Source organism: Epinephelus fuscoguttatus, linkage group LG8, assembly GCF_011397635.1.
Source record: "Epinephelus fuscoguttatus linkage group LG8, E.fuscoguttatus.final_Chr_v1".
Lineage (NCBI taxonomy): Eukaryota > Metazoa > Chordata > Actinopteri > Perciformes > Serranidae > Epinephelus > Epinephelus fuscoguttatus.
Genome location: NC_064759.1, coordinates 36585143 through 36598273, shown reverse-complemented (window position 1 = coordinate 36598273; position 13131 = coordinate 36585143). Strand labels below are relative to the sequence as shown.

Sequence of the window (13131 nt, the reverse complement as noted above, 5' to 3'; positions counted from 1 at the left end):
TACCAATACACTGGTTCTAATGAAATTAAATCTGCGGCAGGTGGTGGCATCAAGGACACACAGTGCTGTGTTTTGTAAAACTATGTTGTCATGCCAACCAAAAACTACAGCAGCTGTGTTCATCTTCAATCAGACAGAAAGAAATTAGTGAAAAGAACTGAACCAGTCGTGTAAGAAAAGCTTTTGTCTTGCCATGGTTATGATCTAACGTCGTCACCTATAGTGATGTTTAGGTAAGCAGTGCTCAGTCCCTGTCGTGTGTGTGTTTGAGTTTGAGAGACAGAGAGAGAAACAGGTAGGAGAAGGTAGAAGGTGGACTATTGCAGGCAATGTTTCTGTATGTTATTAATAACTTAACATTATTTGGAACGCTCTGGGACCCCTGGGTTTGACCAGTGCATAACTAGTCACCTGAACTTGTGTCAAGTGATTACTCAATCACTACACACAGTGACTGACAGTTCAGCCACGTTGAGCTTGCTTTCCTGGAGCTATTATTATTTCCTGGAATTTTAACAATGAATTGGCAGCCTGTGTAAGCTGTGTTCTTTGATTTCATTATTGTTTTCCACCATGCAGTCTCTCTGCAGCTCCATTACTTTCAGCTTGAGACTCACCTCTGTGTCGCTGGCTACGGTCTGCTGCTGTAAGGTAAGGATGAGCTGGCCCTGCTGCCCTGGCTCCTGCTGACACTCCACCTGCAGAGGACAGGAGATTTAACATTCACCTCACAGTAACACAGCTGATGAAAGGTTTATTTGACTGTGACAAGAGCTGTTGTTCAGTCTCAACACTTTTTTCTTTTCCTACTACTGTCAGTTACCTCTGTGATGGGGAAGGCCTGCTGCTGGGTGTCCTCACTGAGGCTGACCACAAACAGCACCTCAGAGGTAAGGAGCAGACAGCCAGCATGCTCCTGACCTGACCCACTCACAATAGTCACCTCCAGGGCCATGTGGAGCTCCGGCCGCCCCAGAGACTGGAGCATCTTCCTGTGGTCAGAGCAGGGAGGGATAGACATTAAAGGCAAATTCTGATTGGTTAACATTAAACAACAGGAAATTAAAACTTCACATAGGCTCAGATCTTAAAAGTAAAGGCTTTATAGTTCCATGCTTAATCAACACATAGTATAGAGAGCAGTCACGTTAACATGACTGATATTGATGGCGTGCATGGATTATATGTGTACGTACACACACACACGTGATGGCAGGCTTTCTAACTTCAGATATACGCTCCCTATAAACACAAGACCACACAAGGTGCCCGACTAACCTCAACACACACAAACAAGCGACCATACATCCTGTAATTTACATTCTACATGTTCTCTGTGTGGTTCCTATTACACACATGTTGGATCGGGACATGCGTGTGCAGGAACTGAAGTCTTCAGTCATGTTCCTCTGACAGTGTGTTTACTTTGGAAGGCAGGTGTTCAAAATTGCAGAGCAGATGTTGAAACAGCCACAGTAGGGACAGTTTGGTTCTGTTCAGTGTTACTCTGCTCAAACAGTCTGACCCCTCAAGTGTCTGGGCTACCTGTAGTAGTAAAAATAATTGATGGATGCCTGATGGAAAGCAGTTTGACTGCAAAGCAGTGTGAATAAAACCACAGGAGAGCATTATCTCAGCATTCATGTATTTCTGTCTTTTTTTTTTTTTTTTCATCTTCCTCTAACATTAGCACAACATACTGCTAACCCCTCGGGTGATGACAAGTAAAGTGGAATGTCCTAAAGAAATATTGTATCTAAAATTTGGCCTTTTTCCTCATGGCAGTTGACGGTCGACACAGACTGCTATTAGAAGTAAATGTTTGATAGCTATGGAAACTAAACTAAATTGCGGAAAATTCATTATGAAATGCCATAAATGCTTTTTTTTTTCAACAGCTCCTGATAACCTTCTGGAGACAGAGGCCTCTTATAAATTTTTATGATAATGTTAAGTGCTCCACTGAGACAGCATACTGGAATATTTGAAACACTCATATCTGATGCAGTGCTGTCGATACCACTGCCATTTTTTTAAATTTTTTTTTTTTTTACAACACAGGACCTAAAGGTAACCTTCTGCTTGGCAAAACATGCGACCTTTGTAAGCCTTGTCTCTCCCAAACTCCAAACCAGTCCAGCACACAAAGGAAGGTGTTCCTTCATCTGATGGTACTGGGAAACATCTCTGGATAGACTCATAGTTAAACAACAAGAGCAATTTCTAGCTGGCGGCTTTGGCAGAGTGCTTATAAAAACCTTTTAACATGGCTCGATGAGAACAAGGGAGGGCAGGCTGGCTACCATGTGTGGGATCAAGGTCAAACATTTTTCCAGAGTCTTTTTTTTTTTTGTAAAGTAGGTAATGAACTCTCCAAGGTTTTTTTAAACAAGACAGCAAAATGATGAGAAGTAAGGGGGAGGAAAAAGAACAGCAGATCCTGGAGAGACTCCAAGAAAAGCAAAGGCGAGAACACATGTCCCACTTCTAACGGATAGCTGGACAAAAGTAAAGGAGGAGCCTGCAGGAAGCATGAAAGGCTCTGTATGGCCAGGGGTCATACCAGACATATTTCAGGTGGCTGTTTGGGGCCTGAGCAGATTTCTCCTCTGTAGGCAGGTACAGTTGTTTAGGAAGCTGCCACAGTCCTGCTCCATGAAGGATCCCTGTTAGAGGAGACACAAACATAGGGACAGTCAGCATCAGCATAACTGTGAGCAAAGTTTTGTCCTGGGTGGATTATTTATGTGCATCTTCATGAAATGTGCATTATATCAACAAGGTAGACTGCTCCCATTCTCAGTTAAATCTTACTACAAAGCTGAGAAAATGGACATTTGATGGAAAAAGACAATATGTGTTAGTGGAGTTGTGTGCATTATTAAAGTCATTCCATGCAGGCTACTTTTTGTAGACATGCTTGGCAGCAAAAGTCAAAGTAAAAGCTGGTATGGCACCTGGCTGCTACCTTTTTATAAAGCCCCGACCTCACTTGTGTGTTGTGGGGGTACACGCCCAGAAACGCCCAGAAACGTCCCAAATGCAGAAAATAAAAAACCAACACAGACAGAGGGCAGAGTCTCTGCAGAAAAATACACTGACCAACACTTCTAGTGGGTCGTAAGTGATGATTGAGAGTGATTCCTTCTGTCTATACATTGTTTTTAGGATAATCCTGCATAGTACATCTTAGCTCTGCGTGTACATGTCAGTGTGAGTTCATAACCCATGTGCGTGTGGTCAGTTTCCCTTCATCCCACTCTAGCTGTCAGCAGAGCAGCAGCAGTGAGCCAGTGAAGTCATCAAGTAGTTAAAAGCGAGCCATAAAGAACACAGCAAGATCCATTAATGATGTCACTGCAGTGGTACTCTGCAACGCTGCTCAGCTCTGAGTGGGTGTTTGCAAGTATGTGTGTGTGTGTGTGTGTGTGTGTGTGTGTAGGTATATCCATGTGTTTCATAAGACAGGAGTGTGACACAGTTAGGACACACAATTGATCGGCATTTATTACCGACAGAATGTTTTTCTGGGTGTGTTGTCTGTGTGTCATGCAGCGTCCCATTGTGTGCACTCACGAGCATCCATGTGGATCCACATGTGTAATCTTAAGCTTGTGTGTGTGTTTGTGTTCTGCTGAGCTCAGAGGGTCAGGTGGATCAGAGCCTGGGGAGTCATCACTCTTAGGCAGAGCTCTTGGCCTCGTTGGTAGTTTATGTGCTGTAGCTAAGACCTGTTAGCGCCAACACACCCCACCCTCTGACCCACTCCTCACACCCCCCCATCCCTATCTTCTACCCCCAGTAAAACAGAAACTAACTCCAAAGACTTTAACTGCCTGTATATACAAGTGTTTGTGCATGTGTGTGTGTGTGTGTGTGCCAGAGGGTCTTTCAGCAGTTCTCTCTTAGGCCCTGCACTACTGAAGGTCTGACCTAATAAACACTGTTGCTGGCTGGAGCCGAGGGGACAGAAGTGGAGAAATTGCCCATCCACTGAGGGATTTATGATTTTCCTGATATACAAACCTTTAAAATATGGGGGTGTTTATTAGAATATTGTCGCCTAAGGCTGCTTGGAAAGTTGCGCATAAGACGTATTTGTTGAGTTGTGTTAAATAAATTTGAGATCTTGCTGCATGACCAAATCTCTCTTCACACTTCAGTGATAATGTGCTTGTGTGTTAAGAACGTTAAAAGTTTGCATCTCTACGGGACATATTTTTTTCATCCTTTTACAAATGTTATTTTAATTACTTTAGGTTAAATAACAAAAACATTTCAAACACATATTCAGCGCTTTATATTTCCCCATAAAATGATGCAGCTTGTTGCCAGACATGACAACATAAAAATGCTTTTAATGGTCCTAGAAGTCAGTTGATAGTTGATATCCAAAATGGGTTAGTCATGTCTGCTGTTCACAGCAAGAATTATGCTCTAATTATGCTTGAATTTTTTAGCGTTTTGTGTTTGTGGGCCATGTGTTTGTGGAGGCCATTATAATAAACAAAACTCATCAAGCTTTCACGACCATCTCTTCATTCACTTAAATTGTTTTCATTAACACAAACAACCAAAAAACCCTGTGAGGCAGTTTCTGAAACAGAAAAAATAAATTAAATCAACGTGCTGTTATCTTTGACCATTCTGAACTCACCATATCCAGTCTGGGACACCAGTTCAGCTGCTCCTCCGATAGGCTTGGTGAAAACCCCCACAATGCCTTTCCCCACTCCAGAGATGACCCCTTTGGCCTTGCTACCAGCTGAGCTCTGCATCTCCCAGTTCCTCTGAAAGTTCTGCATGGGCTGGTCCACGATGCCTGCTATTGCTCCTGAAAGGACAAGGACAAAGTTATTGGTCGTTATTATTGTGGTACGTTCAATAAATACTAAATAACAGACTTACAATTAGAAAATACAACATACAAACAGCATTCAAGACATCTTTTGCGCACAAAAAGATGGGCAAACCTTCTGGGTGATTTCATTTTTGCAAGACATGGGGGGGTTAGAGTCTAAAGTGTCATGAATTCAGATATGCTTCTGCCCCACAGAAAATATCTGAGCCTCCATCGTATGTATGACACAGATGTTGTGATCGACAGTGCATCTCAGGAATTATAATCCACTGTAACCCAGAGAGATGCGAGCAGCTGTTTGGTTTCAATGACGATATACTTTGTGTGTCCACAGACTTGAGTTTCACTGCCCTCTGGGTGTTTACTGAGTCCCTGCTGCGCTGTCTCCACTGTGCTGTCTCATAGCTCTCTGTAATTGCGCACACCACAGTGTGTGAACCTAATGCCAATGGACAGCAGATGAAATGTGTGTGGGCAGAACATGTTTCCATACATATCGAGTGACCCGATGAAATACTAATATATAACCCTTCATGTTTTCCAAATATCTGGATAACTTTCTACCTTGTAACTGGGAACAAAACTGTATTTATGTCATTTGTGCCATTTCTCATCTAAAACCACTTATTTTGTGTTACTAAGAAGATGACTAATAGTGAAAAGAAAAGTGAGTTGCACGACCGGGATCAGAGTTGGACAGTTTAGTTGATATTTAGAGGGGTGATGACAAACATGACAAGAATATTACTGCAATGTGCTGCTTTATTTCTGATTAGGAGTGTTGCAAAACCCTCAAATGTAAAAAAAAATAGTGATTACATGAGATGCATTTAACTCTATGTGTGTGTATGTGTGTGAGCATCCCCACATACCTAACAAGCTAATGCCGAGTCGTGACAGCCCCTGCCTCAGTCCGTCCCCGAGGCTCTCTGGTAGCTGGCGTCTCCACTCCTCCTGCCTGGTGTAGTGCTCTTCATCCAGAGACAGGCGGTCCATGTTCCTGGCCAGACTCGTCGCTAAGTTGGTGATGGACGTCAGCGTGCCTGAACACACATGTGACATGATCAAATTCAATGTTCAGTTTGAAGTGAGTTTGTCAGCCATCTCTAGATGTTGCTCTGGTAACCACTGCATGATAACAACCTAAATAGAAAGTGTTTATCAGATAATGTGTGTGCTTTCTCTGTCTGAGGGAATATTACCTATTAATAGTAGTCCAGAAATACAAACATGAGTGTGCACACAGATCAACATTATCTGCTGTGAAATTAACAAAAACCTCACGAACATCTCTGTTACCTTTTGAGATATGCTTGACGAAGGAGGTGGTTCCTCTGGACACCCCGCTGACAAAGGCTCCAGGTCCGCGTGTCAGACCCTCATATGGCAGCCGAAAGAAATCGGACACGCCGTTCCCGATGCTCCGCACTAGGCTGGCAGGACTGCCCAAGATCTCCAAAGATCCCACCACCCAACCTGAGATAGAGCAACAACCACAGCACAGGATATTTGTCGAATAGTACTTGTTAAAATGGACTGTACTTGTTTAGTGCTTTTCTAGTCTGCATGTCTGTACTGCATGTTACACTCACCCATTCACACATACACACAGTTACACACTGGTGGCCAGACATGGTGCCACCTGCTACTCAATAACGATTCACACACACTCACACAACGATGGAACATCCATTAGGAGCAATTTGGGGTTCATTATCTTGCCCAGGTGGACTGGAGGAGCCAAGGATGAGTGGATGACTCGCTCTACCTCTGAGCCACAGCTGCCTCCACTTGTTATATTAACATAATTAAACATGCACTTCTTTTCTTTTTAATGAAGTTCTTAGGACATAGTTGCCATCCAGCCTTCTTTGTTTTCTCTTTCAGTTTAGATTTATAACAAACACTTGGAAGCAGATATTTAAATGAATCAGTTACTTACACTATTATTTTTGGAGGTGGCCACATTTGGGTTATTACACACAATTTACACAAGTTCCATACTGTAAAATCCCACAGTAAAATGGGTTTTGTATTCAACAGAAATACATCTGGAACACCTGCTCTGAGGAGGCACATTCCTCGTAGAAGCCCCTTGAGTAAACTTGCACGATTCTCTGCTTACCAAAAGCAGTTTAGAGTGGGAGGCTCTTCCACTCTAAACATTTTGAACATTTTACAGAACAACTTACAAAATGTTTTTACATCATGATGATATGTTAAGCATTGTGTTCATTCGATCAAATTTCTTTTCTCAACAATACAAAGATTCACAAAAGCATTCACACATACACATATGCACACAGACACACACACTCCTGCATGAAATCATACATGTGCCACAGTAAGATTTACAGCCTCCTACTATCTCACCTCATCTCTCTCATTCAACCATACAGTCCCCTTCAGATGGCACGGCTCATTGATATTTATGCACTGACAATTGCATCTCAAAAATCAAATAGCAATTTCTCAAGACGCAGACCCCGCTCTGCTCTTATTCTCTGTCAATTTGCACTTGAGTGATGGACTCTAATGGTAGGAAACCAACTCCAGTGGGGCCTAGTGGTCGTTTCTGCTTCACATGGTCTCCCAGTTGTGGTTTTGGTAAAGCATAAAGTCCTGACGGGAGCCGATGTTTACAGGGCTGAGTCATGCTTTTAGACACATGCGTATACTGGTGTGTGTATGCTTTTTAATATCCATATTCCCATAACTCTTTGTATGTGTATGTGCATGGATTTACGCCTTTGGGTGTGTGCGTGCTCATAATACTGTACATCCTAGTACTAATCAGTCCCAGAATGCAATGCTTCCCGGCGCCCCTCACTCCATGACGACTCAGGAAGAGGAGAACGCGGTAAGGTGACGTGTTGAAATACGAGCAGAAATAAGTGCTCTAACGAGAGACAGCGGGAAGGAAGTGTTCGTCCAGAACAGTGATTTCTGATGTGGAAATGACTGGCTTAAACCAGAACATGTGTGGAGGCTTTGACTAGACAGGAGGACAACGCAGAAGAGAGGTACGGAGCCTTTATAGGGCCTGATAAGTCAGACTCTGCCGTCCAAAGATTATTCATAATGTACCGCCTGCACACCATGAGTCATCAGTCAAAGCTCATGGTAAAACAGTATATTATGACAATGGGAGAATCTAAATCTTTTTCGAGCCTGCAGTGATTCAGATTTTGCTTCCTGGAGCTCTACAGTTTTACTGCACTTTCTGACACAAAGCAATGGGAGCCCCTGGGTGCAATCATTTCGAAGCTCAACTAGACTTAGAGAGAATAAATTGTGGGATTTCTCACTTGAGCACACATCCTGTTATTCTTCTGTCCATATTTGCCTAAACCGAGTGCAAAGGATTTGAGCGTGAGCCTATCTAAGACAGACCGTAAACTTGTGTCCCTGCAGTGTGAAAAGACATCAGTCTAGTGTCCACATATGAAACACACGCTGGCTTTAGGGACCACTTGCTGTATGGCATGATTGATGTGGCAGCAGGTAAATATGAGGCCTTTAATAAAAAAAGAAGTTATGCAAGTTCCTCCATTCACTACCTACCAGCTCTGAAGAGGGCACCAGCAGCATAGTGCATGGCCAGAGCATGGACGAGCTGCCTGGCCGTGGTGCACAGTGGCCCTCTCTCAAACAGGGAGAATGAGAGGGGTGTGTGGTCTGAAGCGATGTACAACTTTAGGGAGGCATGGATGCTGACCAACAGGTTGACTGGCTGGATGGTCAGCCTCTGCAGCCGCACAGGGTAGACCAACGCCTGCACCGACTGAAGCACCTGGTAGAAATGTACTAGTTTTAGTATTGACATAAGACAGTAATGATTACAACATCTTGAGATACACAGAGCAGACACAAGTTGCTTTACTGGACTAGGTAATAATGGCTAAATTATTATTTATAATTTACATCCTGCTGCAAAAATAAGCAGACTTCCTTCGAAGGCATGCTGATAACCATAATAAAGTTGGATGCTGCTTCCTGAGTGTCTGGCCTGAGCTGAATGCACCACTGTGCTAATAACGTAATGAAAATGCAGTGACTGAAACAGAAAACATTCAGCCTTGTCAGTGCCTGAATAAAACATTATGGACTGCATGGTGCACCTGTTCAGGCAGGATGGGGGCTGATCCAGACTCTCTCCTCCTCTGGGTCTCTGCTGTGGCTGAGGACATGGCACTGTCGGGGATGTAAGTGTTGAACAACGTCTTAATGTAGTAAACAAAGGTGTCTTCGAGGTAAACTCTGGCAGGTTGGAGCTGGAAGGTAATCTGAGGAAAAACACAAAAAGCTGACTGTTGATTCATGATTGTGGTGAGGGGAATAAACAGACTTGTACATACTGGTTACCATATGGTGTCTAAAGAATTTAGGCTTTTTTGACATAGGTCATCCTTGAAAAAGAGACCTGATCTCATGCACCCTCTACTGTGTCAAAGAAAGTGGAAATACAAAGACAGAAGAATGAATCCAACCTCCTCCATAGTGCATCTGTCTCCAGCCAGAGTCATCCTCAGCTGCAGGAAACAAGAGCGTTTGAACTCCTCCAGGGCTTCAGGGGACTCAGTGGGGTTGGCATCGCTGCTCCACTGACCCGCAGGCTCAGCTCCTCCTCTCTGATCCTGGCACAGCAGCACGGGGAAGTGGAAACTTGCTCGGTTATACAGCTGGTTGTCTACTTGCAGGCTGGAGCAATAGACCTCGATCAAAGAGGCGTCAGGCATCAGAGCGGAGATGGGTGCTGTGTCCCTGCCAGGGTCAACTGCCAGCTCTGGGGGCAGGGAGGTGGGTACTGGAGCCAAGCTGACGAGCAGCTTGGTCAGCGTGAGTCTGAGCAGCTCCACAGATCCAGAGGGATTGGTGATGTCATCACTCAACACCACACTGGCTTCACTGAGGAGGACTCTACAGGACAGCTTAGAGGACCTGAAACAGAACAGGAGTTATTAATGTGGAAGTATTGTATAGTTAAATAATTAAAGGAATGTATGAATGTATGAAAACATCTCCATCACAGACATATTAACCAAAGCCTTAAGTAGGTGTGTTATGACTCAGATGATTTGTGGAGGATAAAAAGAGACTAAACTCGTGTGCTGTTGATGTTTCATGAATTTCCTGCCACCAGGAAAAAGATCACTGTCTGACGTAATTTGTTTACATTTACCTAATATGTGATGATATTAATTTCCTGTTTTGCCCAAATGGAAAACTAGCTATGCGTTGATGTAATGGAATAAAGCTGTAATACCATGTTCTACTGTACTAATTTCATTCATGACAACACAAGGGAGTTTTATTGCCCTCCTGTGGTGCAAATGATGCCTGTTTCTTCGTGTTTGGAGTGTTCTAACAACTGCTGCATGAAAACATTGCTGTTAACAATGACCATAAAGCCATCTGAAGTGAACACAATAACAGGACCACGGGGAGATACCTTGAGGTTAGGAAGAACAACATGCATTGATGATTTTTTATGGCTCAAATATGTAGGGAGCATAAAACAACTACAATAAAACCACTGCCTGGGCGCACATACCTGCTGTGCTGGTTGATCACAGCATCCACGCTGCCCTCTGGTGCCAGACACAGAACCAGGGTGCCTTTCTCATACACCACGTCTATGTAGAGGCAGCCAAAACCTGGCAGGAACACCACCTGGGCAAGAACAAAACACAGATCTGTGGTGTGATAGATCAATGCACTTGGATACGCTCTATTGATAGAAGGTATTGCTCATTTCCACTCTAAATAAACTTTCATGAGGTAACTTTACCCATTCACAGATTCATAGCTCAGCTCAGTGCTGTTTACACTGTTCTTTGTTTGTGTTTCAGAGCATACATGTGTCTGACTTTAACCTCCACCACTCCAGGTTCAGAGTGATCAGCCCCTCACGTGATGAAAGGAAGTACATCCCTGCTGAACGCCTCGCTGAGCAGTCATAACAAGTCCGACCTCTAACCTCTCACCCCTACCACAGAAGTCAGACCCAGACCTCACAGTAACCAGAGATACACAGCCTCAACCTCAACCCCAACCTGCAGCCAACTAGACACAACACCAAACATTACACTGCTCCTTACCTTCTCAGTAACCCCACACTACTACACTGACCAAAGGAGGGGGGGGGGGGCATCAACTATAAGCCTGCAAATGGGCTATTCTATTCTTTGTTTTGCTGCTAAAGCATGGCAAATGCTGGCTCCACCTAACTGCTAATTACATTATCAGTGTGAGCTGATAATGTTCTTAAATGTACATCAGTAAAGATCCAAAAAGTAAGATCTCATAACAAGCACATTATGAGTGCAAGATGAGATTCTCCAAATTTGAGAAGAGGGATGATGTAAAAAATTATATTCCTACACCACATTATTAAAATCAAAAAATAAATATATTGTTTAGTGTTGAGAGGTGGGACATCCCCTCACATCCTCCACATGAAGCTTTTACCTGAGTGCCGGGGGAGTTGATATCTATGGGGTCAGTCCAGTCGGTGGTGCTGTGGTCTGAAGTGTTTTTCAACAGCAGTGAGGGTAGCATATCTTTCTGCCTGCACTCAGGGAAACTGGAAAAGTGGTGGTAGAGCTCATGGTGCAGGGAGCAATTAGCAGGCAGAGGACGGCAGTAAACCTCAGTCCTTGGAGTTTCTATTTGAAGATACAAGGACACAGTACAAAAATTAGTAGTAAAACAGTATAATAGTAGCAGCGATACAACGGAGCAAGGGAAGGAGATGGGGTGAGAGGAGAGATAGTCAGCCATTCTCTTTCCTACCTTTGGTAGTTTCCTTTAGCAGCAGTGAGATAGGACACTTGTTGTGGATCAGCATCCGAGGACAGGGGTCCTCATTCAAGATGATGTATGTCACCCCAAGGTGTTCCTGATATGTTAGTACTATGCCTCTGCAAAAAACAAATAAAAACAAGCTCATAAATAAACTGTCCACAGACAGCTTATATCCCAGCCCCTTCTAACCACACACAGATAAGAGATCACACACCCACCAACATGTCAAACGTCACATTACTGCTATGTCCATTTGCAAATCTCTGAGGTGCATCCATGGGCAGAGCCCTAACTGAAACCAGATGCTGACACACTGTCACCCTGTGTGTGTGTGTCCATATTTGTGTTTTTATTTATGTATGTGTGTTTGACTGTGCGCTACATTAACACGCAGTAAATGAGAGCCAAGCTGGCCAGAACACAACATGTCTCTGTGAAGGAAAATAAGATATGCTCATTGGCCCATGTGCTGTACATAGCTTGTGTTTTTAGTAATTGAAGATGAAATAGCTTTACTAGGGCTACAATTAATAAAAGAAAGACATCAGATAAGCTGAGACGGATCAATTGTACAAGACACACAGAGAGACTGACAGTGGAAATGTTGAGGGCATTTCTGCTTTTGCTTCATCAGCAATGTTTAACAAGCTGTGACCAGCTACAGTACCTCCCAGCTATATGTCCTGTGCCAGCCGGGGTTCGGTACCCTGCTCTAAATGGACTGTCACAGCCAGCAAACCACAAATGCTCTGCTTCACCCACCTACTGCTAAGGCCACCCCCAGAGTCCGGTTCCTCAGGAACTGACAAACTCTGCCTGGGGAAGTCTGGTCGGATGGGAGCAGGGAGGCTCCATGCTGCAGATCCAAGTCCAGCATCATGCCTGGGAAATAAGCTGAACAGCATGTGCTTGAGCGGCAGAGGAAACTCCACTGTTCCCTGGACACTGGTTTGGAGGAGGTCCCAGCATGGCACAGAGCAGGGCTTGGCTGGGGATGATTCATCAGAGGGAGGCAGGGTGAACGGTGCTGTCTCTGGTATCTCACAGGCCTGAGGAGAGGACATGATATAAACATAATGAAAAGAAACGAGAGCAGAGGAGATAATAGGAGAGGAAAAGAAAGGAGAAGAGAAAGGAAACAGAAAGGACGAGAAAAGAGGAAACGAAAAAGGAGAGGAAGAGAAAAATAAAGAAAAGGAGGGGAAGAGAGGAGCGGAGAGGAAAGAAAAAGGATGAGATGGAAAATAAAGGGAAATAAGCAGATGAGGAAGGAAACACAAAAGAAAAAAGATGGAACAGAAGAGACAAAAAAGAATGGAGGTGAGACATGCAAATGAGAACAAAGGAGGGGAAGTGGAAAAACGTTGCATCAGAAAAGGATATGAGATGGGACACAAAAAAAAGAAAGAGAGAGCAAAGAAGATGCAAGTGATTACAACAAAAGATACATGGTAAAACCACAT

The 13131-nt window shown here is 43.8% G+C and overlaps 1 protein-coding gene across 6 annotated transcripts in view; it reads right to left on the bottom strand.

Annotated features, from left to right (window-relative positions):
• Positions 1-13131, bottom strand: part of LOC125892761 (intermembrane lipid transfer protein VPS13B-like) — a 360799-nt gene that overhangs the window by 1438 nt on the left and 346230 nt on the right. For all 6 annotated transcript variants that reach the window (XM_049582970.1, XM_049582966.1, XM_049582968.1 and 3 more), the window contains 13 exons: positions 12431-12717; positions 11657-11784; positions 11333-11529; positions 10416-10534; positions 9352-9802; positions 8983-9147; positions 8426-8654; positions 6161-6337; positions 5734-5904; positions 4658-4834; positions 2564-2666; positions 824-992; positions 618-698 (listed from right to left, as the gene is read on the bottom strand). In XM_049582970.1, the coding sequence (XP_049438927.1) occupies positions 618-698; positions 824-992; positions 2564-2666; positions 4658-4834; positions 5734-5904; positions 6161-6337; positions 8426-8654; positions 8983-9147; positions 9352-9802; positions 10416-10534; positions 11333-11529; positions 11657-11784; positions 12431-12717 (2454 nt within the window). The remainder of the gene's footprint in view (positions 1-617; positions 699-823; positions 993-2563; positions 2667-4657; positions 4835-5733; positions 5905-6160; positions 6338-8425; positions 8655-8982; positions 9148-9351; positions 9803-10415; positions 10535-11332; positions 11530-11656; positions 11785-12430; positions 12718-13131) is intronic.